This window comes from Oreochromis aureus, linkage group 9 (genome assembly GCF_013358895.1).
Source record: "Oreochromis aureus strain Israel breed Guangdong linkage group 9, ZZ_aureus, whole genome shotgun sequence".
NCBI lineage: Eukaryota > Metazoa > Chordata > Actinopteri > Cichliformes > Cichlidae > Oreochromis > Oreochromis aureus.
The window spans coordinates 36,796,972-36,817,652 of record NC_052950.1 but is presented as its reverse complement, the minus strand read 5'-3'; the positions used below and the strand labels follow the sequence as shown (position 1 = coordinate 36,817,652).

Sequence of the window (20,681 nt, the reverse complement as noted above, 5' to 3'; positions counted from 1 at the left end):
AAAGTGGAAACTCTCAGCACAGAGTTTTGGTATGATTGTGTAACTGTGTAATCATGCTTATGTTCATCTGGATAATGACACAAACTAGTGTGTGGCGCTTCACTTTTTAATAAACTAAAAGACAGAAATCAGATTATAGTATCTGTGGTGTTGTGTATTTATATTATGGTACTTATCATTTGTGATATTTATTACTGTGTGCATACTTTTTTAGGAGAGATGAGATTAAAAAAAATCTCTTCCTTGCTGGTTCCATCGAAGAAGAAATGCTCAAGTAACTGTGTAGCACGTACGTAATCCAATTCCACAACACAATGTGATGGGGAAATCAGCTGTGTTTTGCTGCCCATTTTAATTCAAATCTGGCACGAACCCACGAGCCAGTTCCTGAATTAGTCACATGGTACGGACTGCCCGCGAGGCCCCGAACGTCACTGCATACGTAATCAAAGCAAGCCTCGATACGCGCTTCACAAAAACTCCCCCAAGATTACCCGACACAAGCTTCGAAGCTTCGACACACAGGACACATCACTAGTGATCAGGTTAAATGTTGTAAACAATTAAATGACACAAAAGTTTCCACTATAAAAACTTCAATTTTTTACAACTACAGTAAAAAACAAACAAACTGTACAGTCAGAACCTTTTGTGTAATTATACATTTATTTCTTATAACATCATAAAATGTTCATTAAGCCGACCAACAGTTTTATTACCAGATAATTTTATTGTCTCCCGAATCTTAAAGGGGTTGTTGAGATTGTTGTCTCTGTAAGAAAATGATCACCTTTGACTTTTCTAATGACAACTGTGCATGTGTCACACAGCTGCTTGAAAAACAGCCGATCAGTGTGGAGGTTAGTTCTCTGAGCTTTGGCCCATGCCATGTTGTGCTCATGGAGTAGTTTAGATAGATCAGAAGTAAATCATGCATTAGCTCAACAATGATTTTCTTTACATGTCCATAAAGGGATACAACAAAATAAAGAAGAATTCAACAACATCAAATGGAAAATTCAATACATGCACAATATAGCAGGTTCCCTCTCAGTGCAGCCAGCTGGATGAGGTTTACTGATCAAACCATGACAGGGAGATTCTACATTCGGGTAAACCAATCTACAAGAAATGACACAAAAATAAAAATTATAGGATCCGGTTCAGGTGAGTTTGTGATTCAACAGTTTTTATTTATCATCCGAACAAACACAAAAACCTAACAAAGAAGCAAAAGAAAGGGAATTGCATACAGTTAAAGTCCTTACATTTACAATTACACATATGGGGAAAAGAGGAGAAAAAGATACTCTATGAGGAAAAAGAAAAAAAACTATCTATTCACCCACAGATTTAAAAAATAAACTACAAGAGTGAACTCTCATCCTTGGTGCTCACTTCCTAATTACCTGGGGGCACCTGAAAACAGCTAACAGTAACAGTTTATCACATAGTTTACACTGCAAGTAAGTTAATGTTCATTCTTTTGAAAGTAAACCAAGAAGAAAAAATCCAGGGTCCTTTTGGATCCCATTCTTAAAAATATTACTCAGTACTTGAGATATAGAACTCCAAAATCTTTTGATTAGTTTGCATTCCCAAAAGTAATGGAAAAGGATACCAGTTTCATTTTGACATTTGATACAGAAGGGGGGAACGTGAGGTGCAATCTTATGCAAGACATTAGGAGCTATATATAGGCGGTGTAAATTTTTGTATTGGGTTTCTCGCAAGCGGTTGCAAGTAAAAGTAGATGTATCTATGTTAATGGCTCCTTTCCAAGCCTCCTCTGTATACTGATTATTAAGATCCCCCTCCCATAACACTCAGTGTGCTGCTATTATGAGCATATAGTAAAGAATAAAAGGCAGAAATAAAATGAGTTCTATCTTTTTGCTTAATAAGAAATGTCTCCAAATCATCATACGTAGCTGTTTCTGCAGATTGTGAAATTTTGGAATGAATAAGATTAGACTGATTAGCTGGAGAAAGTTATTTCTTTTTGTTACGGACAACTAGGCTCCAAAGTTAAGAAGGTGAAGCAGACCAAGAGTCTAGGAGGGAATCAAAATTGAGATAACCATGTAACCACTTCCATACAAAAAAACAAACAAACAAACAAAAAAAAAAACGGGTATGGCCTGACCATTTATAGAAAATTAAATTTGACAACCTATGCCTCTCCTATCTATAGGCAATTGTAAGAGTCTAATTTCTAATCCAGGTTTCTTCCATGTCAGATATATTTTGAAAAAACCTTTTCTATATCCCAAGAAACATTCTGGGTTATCCATAGAGGTAGCATTTGTATGGGCTCAAATTGTGGTCATAAATATTTTGTACTTGTAAATCAGGATTTGTATGTGTAAAAGGAATTTGTGTGTGTGTAAAAAAGATTTGTGTGTGTTGTTACAGAATAAATATATATTGTTAGTGCTTATTTTCTGATTATATTGTTTTATGCATTTTAATAATAAAGGCTTGTAAAGCAAGGCCAGTTTTGACTCATAAACTAAGTGCTCAGTCAGACTGAAAAACAGGAAGTTTAGTGTAGAGCTGCAGAGGCATATTAATAAAATACAGGAAACCAGACAGAAAAAGCGGAACTGGTAACATAGAAGGAGTTTTTTTTAAATCGAAACTATGTGTGACGTGTAAAGTACCAAAATAACACCTATATGAGACACATTTTTAGCTTCTAATGTTAGAGATTCTGCAACAGGCTTTGGGCTGTGCAGGGTTCTTTCTTCTGGAAGATGATTGAATAAAGAATTATAAACGTTTTGACCACTCCTGAGTCGGGTTTTCTCTGTTCTATCATGGGGATCAAAGAACCGGGTTTAATAGTGTCGACTTAGCCAAAAGAAATACGTGTGAAACTCTGCACTCAAGTTTCAAGTTAAAAGTACGAATTTTGACCCCATTTTTCTTCCTTTCATCTGATTGGCCAATGTCATGTCAATCACAAATGTAACTATCCAATCACAGAATGGATGGGATTGGCTGTCGGAGGGGCGCTTTTTTGAACTGCCAGTCCACACAAAAATCTTTCTTTTTTTTTTTTTCTTTTTTCTTTTTTTTTTTTTTACACACACACAAATTCTTTTTACAAGTACAAAACTGATTTACAAGTACAAAATACTTATGACCACAATTTGAGCCCATACATTTGTACTGGATATAACAAACAAGGGAGAACATTGATTTTAATTAGGATCACATGGCTCCTAAAAAGAAAGCAACAATTTTTGCCATCTGTCCAAATCTTTTTTTTTTTTCCAATGAGAACTGGGGACAAGTTCAGTATCCATAGGTCTTTAAGAACTGGTGAAATGCTTAGCCCAAGGTATGTGTGACCGCAAGAGGACCATTGAAAATTGCAAATAAATGTCAGAGAGTTAACCTGATCACCCAGCGGCATAACCTCTGAATTCCCTAAATTAATCCTGTAATCAGAGAACCAGATGAACTTGCATATAATAGATATAATTTCTGATATTGATAGTTCTGGTTTTAATAAGAACAACAAAATATCGACAGCATACAATCCAGTTTTATGATTTGTTCCACCCACTGTAATGCCATGCATACAATGTTCCCTCTAATTTTTCATGTGTCTGAGCGAACACACAAACTCCCTGAGCGTCCCTTGGACCACTGTGAGCAACATCAGACGTGTGCACTGTGGTCACGCCAGCATCTAATCCATCCAAGTTATATGGTTTATTAAAGTAATCAAATTACAGCATTTACATTTATGTTAGACTACTTTTAATTAACTGCTTTATCCCACTTACAATGAAAATTTAAAAAATCCTGTTCATGACCTGTGTAGTATGTTAACACTATTGGAAGTAAAAATAACTTGAACGCCAATTTTGAAAACACAACTTTCTTTCTTTTTTTTCTTTTTTTTCATAAAGCTCTGACTTGTATTATGAGTATGAGTCTGTGGTCTAGGAGAGAGTCCTGTAACTCTCTGTCTGCCAAATACAGTATATAATGACCAATGTTGGGCAATTAATTATATAGTTACTTCTTCAAAAAAGTAACTCAGTTTTACTTTAAGTTTTTTGCAGCTATTTTTTTTTTAATGCAGCCAAGGCGTTTTTTTAAATAAACATTTCAAACTATTTACAGAACAATCAGCTGTTCTGCATCAAATCTGATGCCACACAAATTATTTGTGCCACTCCAAAAAATAATTTCTGTCCACTATGAGATAAAGGAGAACAACAGCCTGATACCTGCAGGCCTGACAACAGGAGATGTATCACTGCTGTAACACCTGTAACATTCAGCAGTCGCCTCATTGTTCTGACACACACAACAAAACTATTGACTACACTACACACTAACTACACACTAACTACATAAGATTTGCGCTAAACGTCTCAAATCTCTCACATCTCAGAACACCGCCGTCACTCCTAAAACTTCCCCCCGTTTCTTAACAACTAGATGCCATGTTGCCATATCACTTTTTGATTGGCCGACACGGTACTTTTTTCGACCAATAGGAAAGGGTGGGGGTTTTTTTGTTTTTGTTTTTGTTCACAGGCGGAGAGCGCTTTCGAGCGGTTTCCTTATAGAACGCCGTTTTTACTTTTTCTTCCCGCAGTAAATATAAACAACGATAGTATTCAGGAAGAAAACCAAACATTGCAGATATTTTTATCATAACTCTGGTTTTACGTGCCCTATCAACACAATTTAAAAACTGGTATAAAGTCCACACTTTTCCCGTCAATTGTTCCGTCTGTCCTGCTCAGATCTCCAATGGTTGTACACGTTGTCATTAACGTGGCTTCACTCCACATCAGCCACGCCGCTTTGCTAGCTAAAACACCGGTGTCGGCACATAAGGACGCTGTCATAGCCTGTCAACAATGTTGATTGGCTGCGTATATACGAATGTGAATCGCATTATTGGTTGGACTATAGCAGGGGTCGGCAACCCTAGGCACGCGTGCCAACGGTGGCACGCGAAGGGTTAACTGATGGCACGCACGACCATAGCTGGACTGGCCATCGGGCATAAGGGCATTTGCTCGGTGGCCCGATTATTTTTTTATTTTTTTTTTTGGGTGGTGGATTGGCCAGACGCTGGTCGGTCTGTAAAAATAACTCCGTTGTTTGGTGTTGGCCATGGCGGAGCTTCCACAGATTCAGTAAAATTAACAAGTGGTGGAGGCCAGCAGGTGGATGACGGAAGGGGAGGCAGGAGGAGGAGAGACCCGAGGCAGCCGCCGGTCGGAGCGTCAGGTGAACTGAACTTCAGGTAAGAAGTTATGACCTGCAGTCTATCTGGGTCAGATATAAACCAAGTTTAGGTGGAGTTTATTTTCGTTGTGCTGACTTTTTACAGTCAGTTACAATAACTCGTACTGCGTACTAGCTAGCATGATGGAGTTTATATACTGCTGGGCGGGTGCTATGATTTTATTGATAGTGAACTTTATTTTATTCATAAGGTTAGTTAGTAGAGTTGCCAACCGTCCGGTACAAACGGAATCGTCCCGCATTCAGAGAAATTATTACGCGTTTCGTGTTGAGCTGAGAAGGAACACAGTTTGTCCCGTACTCCAGCCAGGATGGAAAAAGACACAAAGCTGGAGTTATTCTGTGTCTTTGCTGCACAGCTGCATCTTCTTCTCCTCTCATTCTCTCCCCTCTCTCTCCTGTTGCTACTTCAATCGTGAAACTGATCAATGATCAGCTGATCGGCTTTTCTCTCTTGTTTGTTTATCGCCCACTTTGCGCCAGAAAGAGGAAACTGCCGGATGTCGCGCTAAACAACAGCAGCATGTTTAAGCTTGATCAGCTGTTGTTAGAATTTATTTAATATTAATTTCTAGTATCAGCTGATGTTTGCTGGAGCCACAGCTGTAAAAGCTGCTGGTCATGATGGTTTGTATATCTGGTGAGAGGGAAACATGAAGATGAAACCAGGAGATGTCCTTACTAAATCATCAGAGCTGAACAGGTGATGGAGAAACAGGTTTACCTTTTAGGTGACATGAATGAGTTGGAGGGAAGTTATGAACTGTTTCTGAGAGACAAATAACACCAGGATCCTTTTCTATGTAGCTGACAGCTGGTAACTGTGCAGGGGCGGGTCTAGCAAAGTTTTGCCAGGGGGCCAGGTGGGGCATTAACAGGGAAAGGGGGGCACAAAGAAATACTTTCTTATTCTCATTTAAAATGTCTGGCTGTTATTATATTATATTATATTATATTATATTTCAGGACTCCCTTGAAAAAGAGGTTTTTAATCTCAATGGGACATTCCTGGTTAAATAAAGGTTAAATAAAAAAATTAAATAATTATCTAAAGCTTACAACCAAAGTTTTTATCTGACGTAAAATGAATAGAAATCATACATTTACCAACAAGACAGTGTACATCACTGTCACAACAGCGCTTGTTTTCATTCAAAGGCTTTATGGCTTTAATATCTGGGGGCGTCTTTAGTCAAAATGCATCCATAGACTCGAGACACAATGCATTTTTGGGACTTTCAGGTGTATGGACCAGTGTTTTCTTTTCTGATCAAACCAGAAAGCTTTAATGAGCAGCTAGATTTGTCTCGCATTAACTGGCTGAGTTAATGCCAGTTAATGCGACATCGAAGCAGCTGGAATCCACAGCTGTGCATGTTCATGGAGCTTGCATTTTCACCTGCTGGACATCACTACCTGACAAGTTTAACTGTCTTCAGAACATTGCAGAGGCCTTATTGACAGTATTTGGCTCTACATATCTGTGTGAGCAGATTTTCTCTCACATGAGTGTCCTCAGGTAGCTGTCTGAATGTTGGACACTCGGAGACCTGTGTCTCTGAGTGGGAGACCAGAGATCACATTAACATGTGTCTCTCTGTATTAACAAACATACCATATTGGCCCAGTTTATTTTTCTTATCATTGTTGTGAGGAGACCATAAATAGCATTTGTATTTTCTGTTGTACAGTTCATTTGCTGTTATGGAGTTCTTGTTATGAATAAAAAGTGTCTTTTTTTTGTTTCAAAATAGCTGATAACTATTCGCTGATAGCTGCCAACATTTGCAAACAAATATAATTCTATAAAGTGGTTCTATATAATGTGTAACTGTCAATATAGAGCGTTATTAAATTTATTGCTAATGCAATCATATGGCACACTGACTTCTGAGGAAATTTTAAATGGCACTCGCCATCAAAAAGGTTGCCTACCCCTGGACTATAGGATAAGGTGGCATCGTTCTAATCCCATACAGGAGCAGCCAGTCACTTACTGACTAACACTGCAAAACAGAATTGTTAAAGTTTTAATTTTAATTTCAATTCTGGTTAAATTTTTTTGTGCCCAACGCAGATTTTCTGTGTGCAGAGACCGTGCCAGCAGTGCGCAATTGCGCACGTGCGCAGCTTAGAGGGAACATTGGTTTCCACACCACTGAAGTCGTTTTACCTCTCTTTTCAACCAACGGCATTCTTTCTTCAGCAGACATTATCCTCTCCTCTCCAAATAACTTCTGCTTAGCTTTCCGAGCTTTCCGAGCTTCCCTCGGGTCCTCTTAATTGTTGTGATGCGTGTTCGAAACGCAGAGAGGTGCGCTCGATTTGCCACACGGAGCAGCGCGAGAGTAAAGCACGAGGGAGGTGCTAATAATCGGCTTAGTCATTTTTAATGATCGTTGAAAACCCAGATCGTAATCGAGATTAAAATTCGATTAATTGAGCAGCCCTAAACTAAAGCACTTAATTGTAACACACATAAAAATCAGGAAGGGAGAAAATACTTTGCAGCTTTTAAATGTAGAATCCTGTACTAGTCCCTGCAGGAACTGGTGTGAAATGATTTGGAGTTTTGAAAGAAATTGATTTAAGAACATGGATTACCAAAGCATAAGTTTAAATATGAAAAACCATTAAAATTTAACTGAGGTAACACATAAGATAAATAGACGAAAAACAAGTTCATTTAAAAAAAAACTAAGAACGTTGAAATGAAAGAAATTGATGTATATAGCCATACCCTGATATTTGGTACAATATTAGTTTGGTTAAAAACAAAAACAAAAAACATATTCACATAGCATTTATATTACTTTAAAAAGTACAACTACAAAACACTATTGTGTTCTAATTGAACAAAGATTAAAATTTAACAGGGATAGAAATTTAGAGGCATAGATCTCTCAAGGGAGAAAACCTTGATTTTCATGTCTATACTTGCAGATTCCCAAATTTAAGATCCTGGATTATTTACTGCAGGTCCAGAAAGCAGAGCTACCTCATAAAATCCAAGTGTGACATCAGCTGCACTCTTTACAGGAGACTCTAGCTGAACTCTGTGGAGCCTGATCTCAAGGTTTTTAAGTCTGACCCTGAAACCAGAAGTGGATCTTTCTGTCTCTTCAGATTCATTGTGATCCAGTGATTTCAGTCCTACATGATCACACTGATGCCATTGGTCACAGCTGAAGTTCTCTTCCACGTGTGTACGTTCATGAAGGTTACGACTACTCGATCGTGAGAAGCTTCTGTCACAGTGTTTGCACTTGTATGGTTTCTCTCCTGTGTGGACTCGTTTATGCACTTTAAGCTCACCTCCAGTGGTGAAGGATGACCCACACTGGTCACAGACGTACTTTTTGACCCCACTGTGAATGAGTACATGCTTTTTTAATGCACTTGATGTGGGGAAGCCTCTCCCACATTCTTTGCAGTAGTTCATTTTGTCTCCAGTGTGTCTACGCTGATGTATTTTTAGGCTTTGTTGCCTACTGAAAGTTTTTCCACAAAGGTCACAACGAAAGTCTTTCCCACCACCACAGTGACGACAGGGTTGAGAACTGGATCCACCTGCGTCGCTCTGCTTCTAAACACAGACACAAAGACAGTGTAAGTCAGGGAATTCCTTCAACATTTTTAGAACTTTTATTGTCATTGTGCAGTTTCTTGCACAGCGAAATTGGGTAGCATGTGGAAGGGATTAAGTACCATCACAGATTACAAAGCCAGAGACACTGCGCCGATCAACGCAGACTCTGCATTCACCAATGAGCTGAACGTGCTCTACACCAGTTTCGAGGTTAGCCAGGTGGCTAATGCTAATTACTGCCTTACAACAGAGGACGGTGACGTCAACGGCAAGGGACCGGTGATCCGTATCGCAATGCACAACGTCCGTGCGTCGGTGAGGAGAGTAAACACAAGGAAAGCGGCTAAGCCAGACAGCATCACCGGCCATCTGCTGCGTTGCTCTGTGGACCAGCAAGCAAGTGTACTCACGTCCATTTTCAATGAGTCCCTGGCAAAGTCTGTGGCCCCCACATGCTTCAAGAGATCCACAATCATCCCTGTGCCCAAGAACACTACCGGGATTCCAGATGCTGCGAGCGGACAGGACGAGAGAGAGCGGTAAGAGGAAAGGAGGAAAGGAGGGGGACTGACAGTGTTTGTGAATGACAGATGGTGTAACCCCGGGCACATCACTGTGAAAGAACAACTCTGCAGCAGAGACATTGAGCTGTTAGCCGTTAGCATGCGTCCATACTACCTGCCCCGGGAATTCTCGCATGTTATCGCGATAACAGCGTATGTCCCCCTCGCCAACGCGGATGCAGCCTGTGACTCTCTCCACTCTGTGGTCAGCAGACTGCAAACACAATCTCCGAGAGCCCTCTTCATAATATCAGGGAACTTCAATCATGCCTCACTGGACTCCACACTGCCCACCTTCACCCAGTATGTGACCTGCCCAACCAGAGACAATAAAACACTGGACTCACTGTATGCCAATGCTGAAGAGGCATACAGTTCATCACCTCTCCCTCCCCTGGGCAGATCTGATCACAACCTGGTGCACCTTGTCCCTGTGTATGAGCCCTTAGTGCGCAGGGAGCCACCAGCCACCCGCACAGTGCAGAGATGGTCGGAGGAGAGCGAGGAGGCTCTTAAGGATTGTTTTGAGTCCACTGTGTGGGAGGTGATCTGTGACGACCACGGAGAGGACATCGACAGCCTTACTACATGCATTACTGACTATATTAATTTCTGTGTGGATAACACCGTACCTACCAGGACTGTACGGTGTTTCTCCAACAACAAACCTTGGATTACCCCAGAAATTAAAGCCGTCCTCAAGCAGAAGAGGAGGGCCTTCAAATCCAGAGACAAAGAGGAGTTGAAACGGGTGCAGAGAGAGCTGAGGGGACTGATAAGGAATGGGAAGGACAGCTACAGGCAGAAGATGGAGAACCAGCTTCAGCGAAATAACGTTGGTGAAGTCTGGAGAGGCCTCAGAACCATCTCAGGCCACAAATATCAGAACTCTCTGCCTGGGAGGGATGTGAGGTGGGCAAATGAACTGAATCATTTCTTCAACAGATTTGATTCAGCCATGAGGCAGTCTCCAACATCGGCTGCAGACTTACCCACCCCTGCTGCTGCTGTTCCACCTCTGACACCTCAGACACTTCACACCTCCTCTATTCACCCTGCTCACTCCTCCCACCCCCAACAACAGCATCCAATACACACTCAACACAAGGCTCCAGCCTGTCTCTCTCAACCACCCAGGTTCGGAGGGAACTGAGGAGGATTAAAGCCAAGAAGGCAGCAGGTCCAGATGGCATCAGCTCGAGGGTCGTCAGGTCCTGCGCGGACCAACTGTGTGGTGTGATGGAGCACCTCTTCAACCTGAGCCTGAGGCTGGGAAGAGTCCCACAGCTCTGGAAAACTTCCTGTGTTGTTCCAGTGCCAAAGACTTCACGCCCAAGGACCTCAACAGCTACAGGCCGGTGGCTCTGACATCCCACCTGATGAAGACCCTGGGCGGCTGGTCCTGGCTCAGCTTCGGCGCCTTGTGAGCTCATCACTGGACCCACTTCAGTTTGCCTACCAGCCTGGCATTGGGCGGATGATGCCGTCATTCATCTCCTACATCGTTCCCTCGCTCACCTGGAGACCGCTGGGAGCACTGTGAGAATCACGTTCTTTGATTTCTCCAGTGCCTTTAACACTATTCTTCCCTCGGTTCTGAAGGACAAGCTGGAGAACTCTGGAGTGGACCATCACCTCACTACCTGGATTTTGGACTACCTCACCGACCGACCACAGTATGTGAGGACTCAGGGCTGTGTCGGACAGGGTCGCCTGCAGTGCGGGGCCCCACAGGGAACGGTTCTGGCTCCGTTCCTCTTCACCATCTACACTGCAGACTTCTCCCACAACTCCACCCAGTGCTTCCTGCAGAAGTTCTCTGATGACTCTGCAATAGTCGGCCTCATCACTGATGGGGACGACAAGGAGCACAGAGGACTGACTCAGGACTTTGTGGACTGGTGCCAGCTGAACTACCTCCAGATCAATGCCAGTAAAACCAAGGAGCTGGTGGTAGACTTCCGCAGGCACAAGCATCCTCCACTGCAACCACTGAACATCCAAGGTATGGACATCAAGGCTGTGGACAGCTACAGGTACCTTGGTGTTCATCTGAACAACAAAATGGACTGGACTCATAACTCAGACGCCCTCTACAGGAAAGGGCAGAGCAGGCTGTACCTGCTGCGGAGACTCAGGTCGCTTTGGGTGGAGGGCCCACTCCTGAAGACCTTCTATGACTCTGTGGTGGTGGCCTCAGCCATTTTTTATGGTGTGGTCTGCTGGGAGGCAGCATCTCTGCCGGGGACAGGAAGAGACTGAACAGGCTGATCCGAAGGGCCAGCTCTGTTCTGGGAGGCCCTCTGGACCCAGTGGAGGTGGTGAGTGACAGGAGAATGGTGGCTAAGCTGTCATCCCTGATGTACAACATCTCCCAACCCATGCATGAGACTGTGAAGGCACTGAGCAGCTCCTTCAGTGGGAGACTGCGGCACCCACGGTGTGGGACGGAGAGATTTCGCAGGTCTTTCCTCCCCACTGCTGTCAGACTCTACAATAAAGACTTTTGCAGCTGATCAAACACACAAACCCACACATGTGCAATAAGACTGCTATATGTGCAATTCTTCTTCTGACGAAGTTGTGTTTTTGTATTTTCCTACTCAGTTGTATATAGTATTTGTATTTCTATTTTATTCTATTGTATATATTATCCATCCATCCATCCATCCATCTTCATCCGCTTTATCCGAGGCCGGGTCGCGGGGGCAGCAGCCTAAGCAGAGAAGCCCAGACCTCCCTCTCCCCAGCCACCTCCTCCAGCTTATCCGGGGAACACCAAGGCGTTCCCAGGCCAGCCGAGATATAATCTCTCCAGCGCGTCCTGGGTCTGCCCTGGGCCTCCTCCGGTGGGACATGCCCGAACACCTCACCCAGGAGGCGCCCAGGAGGCATCCTTGTCAGATGCCCGAACCACCTCAACTGGCTCCTTTCGATGTAGAGGAGCAGCGGCTCTCTCTGAGCCCCTCCCGGATGGCGAACTTCTCACCCTATCTCTAAGGGAGAGGCCAGCCACCCTTCGGAGGAAGCTCATTTCTGCCGCTTGTATCCGCGATCTCGTTCTTTCGGTCACTACCCACAGCTCGTGGCCATAGATGAGGGTAGGGACGTAGATCGACCGGTAAATTGAGAGCTTCGCTTTTACACTCAGCTCCCTCTTCACCACGACGGACCGGTGCAGCGTCCGCATCACTGCAGCCGCAGCACCAATCCGTCTGTCGATCTCCGGCTCCCTTCTCCCATCACTCGCGAACAAGACCCCGAGATACTTGAACTCCTCCACTTGGGGCAGGAACTCATCCCCGACCCAGAGTGGGCACTCCACCCATGGCCTCAGATTTGGAGGTGCTGATCCTCATTCCCGCTGCTTCACACTCGGCTGCGAACCCTTCCAGTGCGAGCTGGAGGCCCTCACCTGATGAAGCCAACAGAACCACATCATCCGCAAAAAGCAGAGATGAGATTCTGAGGCCACCGAAGCAAAAGCCCTCCGCCACTTGGCTGCGCCTAGAAATCCTGTCCATAAAATTATGAACAGAACCGGTGACAAAGGGCAGCCCTGGCGGAGCCCATCACCCACCGGAACGAGTCCGACTTATTGCCGGCAATGCGAACCAAACTCTTGCAACGGTTGTATAGGGATCGAATGGCCCGTAGCAATGGGCCAGACACCCCATACTCCCCCAACACCTCCCACAGGACACCCCGAGGACACGGTCGAATGCCTTCTCCAAGTCCACAAAACACATGTAGACTGGTTGGGCAAACTCCCATGCACCCTCAAGTATCCTTGAGAGGATAAAGAGCTGGTCCAGTGTTCCGCGACCAGGACGAAAACCGCATTGTTCCTCCTGTATCCGAGGTTCGACTAGCGGACGAACTCTCCTTTCCAGCACCCTGGCATAGACTTTCCCAGGGAGGCTGAGGAGTGTGATCCCCCTGTAGTTGGAAGACACCCTCCGGTCTCCCTTCTTAAAGATAGGGACCACCACCCCGGTCTGCCAATCCAGGGGTACTGCCCCTGATCTCCACGCAACATTGCAGAGGCGTGTCAACCAGGAGAGCCCTACAACGTCCAGAGCCTTCAGGAACTCGGGGCGGACCTCATCAACACCAGGGGCTCTGCCACCAAGGAGTTGTTTAACTGCCTCAGTGACTTCGCCCCCGGAAATTGGCGGGTCATTCCCCTCATCCCCAGACTCTGCTTCCTCCTCGGAAGACGTGTCAGTGGGATTAAGGAGGTCCTCGAAGTATTCCTTCCACCGCCTGACAATTTTCTCAGTCGACGTCAGCAGCGCTCCACCAGCACTATACACAGTGCAGGTAGAGCACCGCTTTCCCCTCCTGAGACGCCTGACGGTTTGCCAGAATCTCTTGAGGCAGTCCGAAAGTCTTTTTCCATGGCCTCTCCGAACTCCTCCCACACCCGAGTTTTTGCTTCAGCCACTGCCTGAGCCGCATTCCGCTTGGCCTGTCGATACCTGTCGGCTGCCTCCGGAGTCCCACAGGCTAACCAAGCCCGATAGGACTCCTTCTTCAGCCTGGTGGCTCCCTTCACCTCTGGTGTCCACCATTTGGTTCGGGGATTACCACCATGGCAGGCACCAACCACCTTGCGGCCGCAGCTCAATGCAGCAGCTTCGGCGATGGAGACGCTGAACATGGTCCATTCGGACTCAATGTCCCCAGTCTCCCTCGGAATGCTGTTGAAGCTCTGCCGGAGGTGTGCGTTGAAGATCTCGCGGACTGGGGCCTCTGCTAGACGTTCCCAGCACACCCTCACTACGTGTTTAGGTGCACCGGGTCTGTCCAGCGTCCTCCCCCGCCACCTGATCCAACTCACCACCAGGTGGTGATCAGTTGACAGCTCAGCCCCTCTCTTTACCCGCAAAATCGATCATCGACCTGCGGCCTAGAGCGTCCTGGTGCCACGTGCACTTATGGACACTCTTATGTTCGAACAAGGTGTTCGTTATGGCCAAACTGTGATTTGCACAGAAGTCCAATAACAAAACACCGCTCGGATTCAGATCAGGGAGGCCGTTCCTCCCAACCACGCCCCTCCAGGTCTCGCTGTTGTTACCCACGTGAGCATTTAAGTCTCCCAGCAGGACAACAGAGTCTCCAGATGGGGCACCTTCCAGCACCCCCCCCCCCAGGGACTCTAAGAAGGCTGGGTACTCTGAACTGCCACTCAGCGCATAAGCGCAGATGACAGTCAGGACACGTTCCCCGACCCTAAGGCGCAGGGAACAAACCCTCTCATCCACCGGGAAAAACCCCAACGTACAGGCAGCCAGCCGAGGGGATATTAGAATACCCACCCCAGCCCGCCGCCTCTCACCAGGGGCAACTCCAGACAGAGACAGAGTCCAGCCCCTCTCCAGGAGACTGGTTCCAGAGCCCAAGCCATGCGTAGAGGTGAGCCCGACTATATCTAGCCGGTACCTCTCAACCTCACGCACTAACTCAGGCTCCTTCCCCACCAGAGAGGTGACATTCCATGTCCCTATTGCCAGTCTTGGCAGCCGGGGATCAGTCCGCCAGGGCCTCCGCTCCTGGCCACCGCCCAGCACACAATGCACCCGACCCCTATGGCGCCTCCTGCGGGTGGTGGGCCTCTGCGGGAGGATGGGCCCATGTCTCCTCTTCGGGCTGTGCCCGCCGGGCCCCATGGACTAAGGCCCGCCACCAGACGCCGCCCTCGGGCACCCTCCCCCGGGCCTGGCTCCAGGGCGGGGCCCCGTAACCCTATCCCAGGCAGGGTAAACTGTTCCCTCGATATTCTCTTCATAAGGGTCTTCTGAATCGCTCTTTGTCTGGTCCCTCACCCAGGACCAATTTGCCATGGGAGACCCTACCAGGGGGGCAAAAGCCCCCAGACAACATAGCCCCTGGGATCCCTGGGACACACAAACCCCTCCACCACGATAAGGTAGCGATTCACGGAGGAATCTATTCTATTCTATTTTATTCTATTGTACATAGTATTTTATTTTATTTTATTTTATTTTATTGCATTCCAGTGTTTTCTAATTTCTGCTACATAACTTTGTACTTTTGCTGTAACAAAACAAATTTCCCACCTGTGGGACTAATAAAGGCCATCTTATCTTATCTTAACAACAAGCCCTCATGCCTGAATGACTACCGGCCAGTTGCACCAACTTTGGTGGTAATGAAGGTGTTCGAGAGGCTGCTGAAAAACATCATCTCCTTCTCCACCCCAAACACCACAGATTCACTCCACTTTGCTTACCAACCCGACAGACCCACAGAGGACGTCATCGCCCATATCCTGCACACCACTCTCAGCCATGTTGACAGGAAACAGGCTAACTATGTGAGTAGAGCAGTGGCGAGAGAACACAGGGGTGTGTTCTTCTCGCCACTGCTCTACTCTATACTTCAGACTGCGTGGCCACCCATAGCTCCAATACCATTGTGATCTGCTGACAACACAGTGGTGATGGGTGCCATCTCCAACAACGATGAGGCGGCCTACATGGAGGAAATGAAGAATCTGTCATTGTGGTGCCAGGATAACCACCTCCAGCTGAACGTCTGCAACACCAAGGAGGTTGGTGTAAGTATCCCAGTGTCCACATCTCGTCAGATATGACATGGTCTGCCCACATACAAAAAGGCTAGCCAGCGCCTGTGCAACTTCTGACAACTGAGGAAGTTCGGGGTCTCTCCAGGGATCCTCAGAACTTTCGATTCAGCCCCTGTGGAGAGCCTCCTCACACAGAACATCTCATCCTGGTATGGGAACGGCTATACTAAGGATGGCAGATTTATACATTAGATCGCTGCTGAAGGACTGCTCTCCTCTCCCTACAGGACATTTACACCAGAAGATGTTGGTCCAGAGCAGCTCAGATACTGAAGGACCCATCCCATCCCAGCAACAAACCGTTCTAGCTTCTGGATTCAGACAGAAGGCTTCACGCCATCCAGTCAAGAACAGAGAGACTCAAGACCAGCTTCTGGTTCAGGACATGCAGGCTAAAATAACTCTCCATTTTTGCATCCAGTTTATTTAAAACAAAAACAACTGTATCTAAGCAAAAAGTTATATCATGTTCTTCATAAATACGCATGAAAAGTTACAACCAAATCTGTCTCACTCCCAATTTAAAGCAACAATAATTGTTTTAAGTTAGTAAAAACACAATAAGTCATCTAAAACTGGCCAAATTGTAGCAGTCTTAAATATGGAAGAATGGGGAGATTAATAACTTTTCTGTTGTCACACCTACTGGTTTTATGATTATGGAAGAAATACATAATAGCTGAGACTAAAATCCAATAAGCACTGCTTTTACATGTAGAATTACTAAGGAGTTATTACAGAAAGTTAAAAAATTGAATGAGCAGAGTAGTTCCAAACAGTCAGGCTAAAATTAAAAGATAAATACATACCTCACAGTAACTGCACTTGTAGAGTTTCTTTCTCATGTGGATCTCTTGGTGGAGTTTCAGGTGACGTGGAGATTTAAAAGCCTTATTGCACAGGTCACATTTATAAGGTCTCTCCTCAGTGTGGGTAAACATGTGGCTTTGTAAGTGTGTGGCTGTTGTAAACAGTTTCCCACACTGATCACAGCAGAAAACATCCTGTCCGGTGTGAATCCGTACGTGAATATTGCGGTACCCTAGCGTGCTGAAAGTTTTCCCACAAATGTCACAGCTGTACGCCTTAATTCCAGAGTGGGTAACTAGATGACATCGTAAGTTGCTACTCTGAGCAAAAGTTTTACCACACTGATTACAGCTGTATGGTTTAACTCCACTGTGAATGTGTTTGTGTGTTTTTAAGCTTTTAGGATACGTAAAAGACTTACCACACAACTCACAGCTGTACGCTTTAACTCCACTGTGGATGAGTTGGTGTGTTTTTAAGCTTTCAGCATGGGTAAAAGACTTTCCACACAACTCACAGCTGTATGCTTTAACTCCACTGTGGATAAGTTGGTGTCTTTTTAAGCTTTCAGCATGGGTAAAAGACTTTCCACACAAGTCACATCTGTGTGCTTCAACTGCACTGTGGATGAGTCTGTGTGTTTTTAAGCTTCCAGCTTGGGTAAAAGACTTTCCACACAACTCACAGCTGTATGGTTTAATTCCACTGTGGATGAGTTTGTGTGTTTTTAAGCTTCTAGGATAGGTAAAAGACTTTCCACACAACTCACAGTTGTATGCTTTAACTCCACTGTGAATGAGTTCATGTGTTTTTAAATATCCTTTCTGGCTAAAATATTTTCCACACAACTCACAGCTGTGTGCTTTAACTCCGCTGTGGATGAGTTGGTGTGTTTTTAAGTGTCCAGGTTGGCTAAAAGATTTTCCACACAAGTCGCAGCTGTACGGTTTAACGCCACTGTGGATAAGCTGGTGTGTTTTCAAGCTTCCGAGATGGGTAAAAGACTTTCCACACAAATCACACCTGAATGGTTTAACTCCACTGTGAATGAATTTGTGTGTTTTTAAACTTCCAGCCTGAGTAAAAGAATTTCCACATAAATCACAGATGTATGGTTTAACTCCACTGTGGATGATTTGGTGTGTTTTTAAGTGTCCAGCCTGGGTAAAAGATTTTCCACACTCAGCACAGCTGTACGATTTAATTCCACTGTGGATGAGTCTGTGGGGTTTCAAGTTTTTAGGATGGCTAAAATCCTTCCCACACTCATCACAGCTGTATTTTTTCTCTCCCTTTCTTCTGTGAGGTTTGTCGGCCTCCCGAGAGCGCTGACTTCTCGCTCCATGTTGGTTCTGCAGTGACAGAGATACAAACAGTGCTTTTTTTAAAAAAACCCAAAACAAAACAAAACAAAACAACCAGCTGTGCACACAGTTTCAATAACAGTGTAACTGTCATAATTTTCTGACCTTTTGTGTTGAAGTCATTGTTTCCTCTGTAGTGGCTGAGCTGAGTCCAAATGGCTGAAATTGTTCCTCTGCTGCTCCACCAGACTCTTCTCCTCCTGTTACTCAGCTGGGACACAAAAAGTATATCTATGTATTTTATCCCTGACAAGAAGAAGCAGAGAATATGAACATTGCTACTTTCCTCAGTGACAACAATACCTATGAAGCTTCAAGGTGAAACCCCAGAAGCAACTACAAAAAGAAAGTCATCAGCTGCCTACAAGAACTTGAAAGGGAAAAAGCCACTGAGCGCCCTGCATACCACCACCTTTACCCAGGGGATGCTACACCCTGTATATATGGACTTCCATAGATACACAAAGGATTGGATTGGCAGCAGCATAAACTCAGCCACCTACAACATTTCCAAGCACCTCATCACCATCCTAGCTCCCCTTGTGGGGGACGGCCCCCATCACATCAAAACCTCTACTGACTTCACCAACAAGGTCCACAAACTTACACTCGATCCAGATGAAACCATAGTCTTAAATACAACAACGGTTTCTACAGACAGAAACAGGGATATGCAATTAGCTCCCATGTTTTTACTCATTGTAGCCATCCTTTACATGGAGTAAGTAGAAAGAAAGGCTCTTTGCTCTTTAATGGGGACAGCACCTAACCACATGATAGGGTGAATCAAGGTTTGAAAATGGTTTCACTCAAAATCTCTGGTGATAACGACTCACGCTTTTTTCCACACTTGTGTTACGAACAAACGCAAAAACGCTGAAGGTGAGCTTATAGTAAGAGGGTCATCATTTCACAATACATTAGGATTCTCAGACCATGTCATGGTTCACTTGATCCCTGCAAACAGGCACAAACTGAAACTCTCTAAAGCTTTTGTGAAGACACTGAAGCAGTGGACTGATGAGGCTGTGGAGAATCTGCAGGTGTGTCTGGACTACACCGACTGGGAGGTTTTCAGGATTGTTACCAACAGTTTGGATTATGTTACGGAATAAACATATATTCTTAGTGCTTATTTTCTGATTATATTGTTTTATGTAGTTTAATAATAAAGGCCTCTATAAAGCAAGGCCAGCTGTGAGAGAGAACTAGGTCAGAGGGTGATAGGTCGCCTTAGCAACAGAAGCTTAAGTTAGTGGAAGTTTAAAAAATAGGAAGTTTAGTGCAGAGCTGCACAGGCATATTAATAAATTACAGGAAACCAGACAGAAAAAGTGGAACTAGTAAGACAGAAGGAGTTTTTTTTTTTTTTTTTTAATTGAAACTATGTGTGACGTGTAAAGGACTAAAATAACACCTATATGATACACATTTTTGGCTTCTAATGCTAGAGATTTTGCAACTGGCTTTTTGGGCTGTGCAGGTCTCTCTCTTCTGGAAGATGATTAAATAAAAATTATAAATATTTTGATTAACTGAGTCGTGTTCTCTCTATTCAGTAAAAGAATGACAAGAACCAGATTTAATAATTATTATAGAGATGCTGTGATAACCTGTGACATCAGCTTCTGTGAGGACAGCTGCACAGCATCAAACACCAGGGTGAGTTAGAATAATGACCAGCTCTGGTTTACAGCTAAGCCAAAGGAGGCTGAGGCTGGAAAAGCAGGAAGTGTTTCAGAGTGGGGACAGAGACAATTTGAAAGACTTTCAGTTCCAAAAACTGTTTTCAGCTAATGACTCTGCTTCGGTCTGGAAAACACTCCGACAGTGAACCAACCACAAGCCTGAAGACTCCACTCCACCAACAACTCCCCCACTTCAGACTTTCAGTTGTTTACGAGCACTTCACTGACCCTCCAAGTGAGGCCTGTAAATCTTTGCCTCCAAATGCTAAAAGTTAACATGGAAATTACACCTGTTTTTACAGGCATGTTCAAGTTTGGGATATGCAGGACTTCAGCTGGTGCAACATCACCTATGATGTGACTCTAGCCCCTGGCCCTTACCTCAAGGATTGGTTTGTTAACCATACCACAGAAAGGGTTGATGTGTGGTAGCTCTGCAGGGATGGCAAGCTGAGAGCTAGACTACCCTTTGAAGGGAAAGGAACCTGTGCATTAGTTTCTCTGCTCATGCCTTTCAACTTGTTCACACTAACAGACTTTAAGCAGTTGCCCCAAACCGTAAAGGAGTGGGGCATAGAAACTAGAAACTGGGAGTTGTCTTTCCTAAAGTAACACTGATGTATTAGCAGAAAAACACTATTTACTGCATCTTGAGTAAATATTATAAAGGAGTGTAGCATAAACAGGAGGGAAATGACAGAAAAATGGAGTAAAGCTAGGCAAAACTCTTTTCAGAAAACTGAAGGAATGCATCTCTCTCTCTCTCTG

General features: G+C 44.7%; 1 protein-coding gene across 1 annotated transcript; it reads right to left on the bottom strand.

Moving 5' to 3' along the window:
* Positions 1 to 661: 661 nt before the first annotated feature.
* Positions 662 to 18,566, bottom strand: LOC116311436 (zinc finger protein 99-like). Its single transcript, XM_039617346.1, has 4 exons — positions 18,331 to 18,566; positions 16,861 to 18,213; positions 8,282 to 8,869; positions 662 to 1,122 (listed from the first exon to the last, which is right to left on the bottom strand). Exons 1-4 carry the CDS (start codon positions 18,346 to 18,348, stop codon positions 1,075 to 1,077), a joined length of 2,007 nt encoding a protein of 668 aa, XP_039473280.1. The 5' UTR covers positions 18,349 to 18,566; the 3' UTR covers positions 662 to 1,074.
* Between the last annotated feature and the right edge of the window lie 2,115 nt (positions 18,567 to 20,681).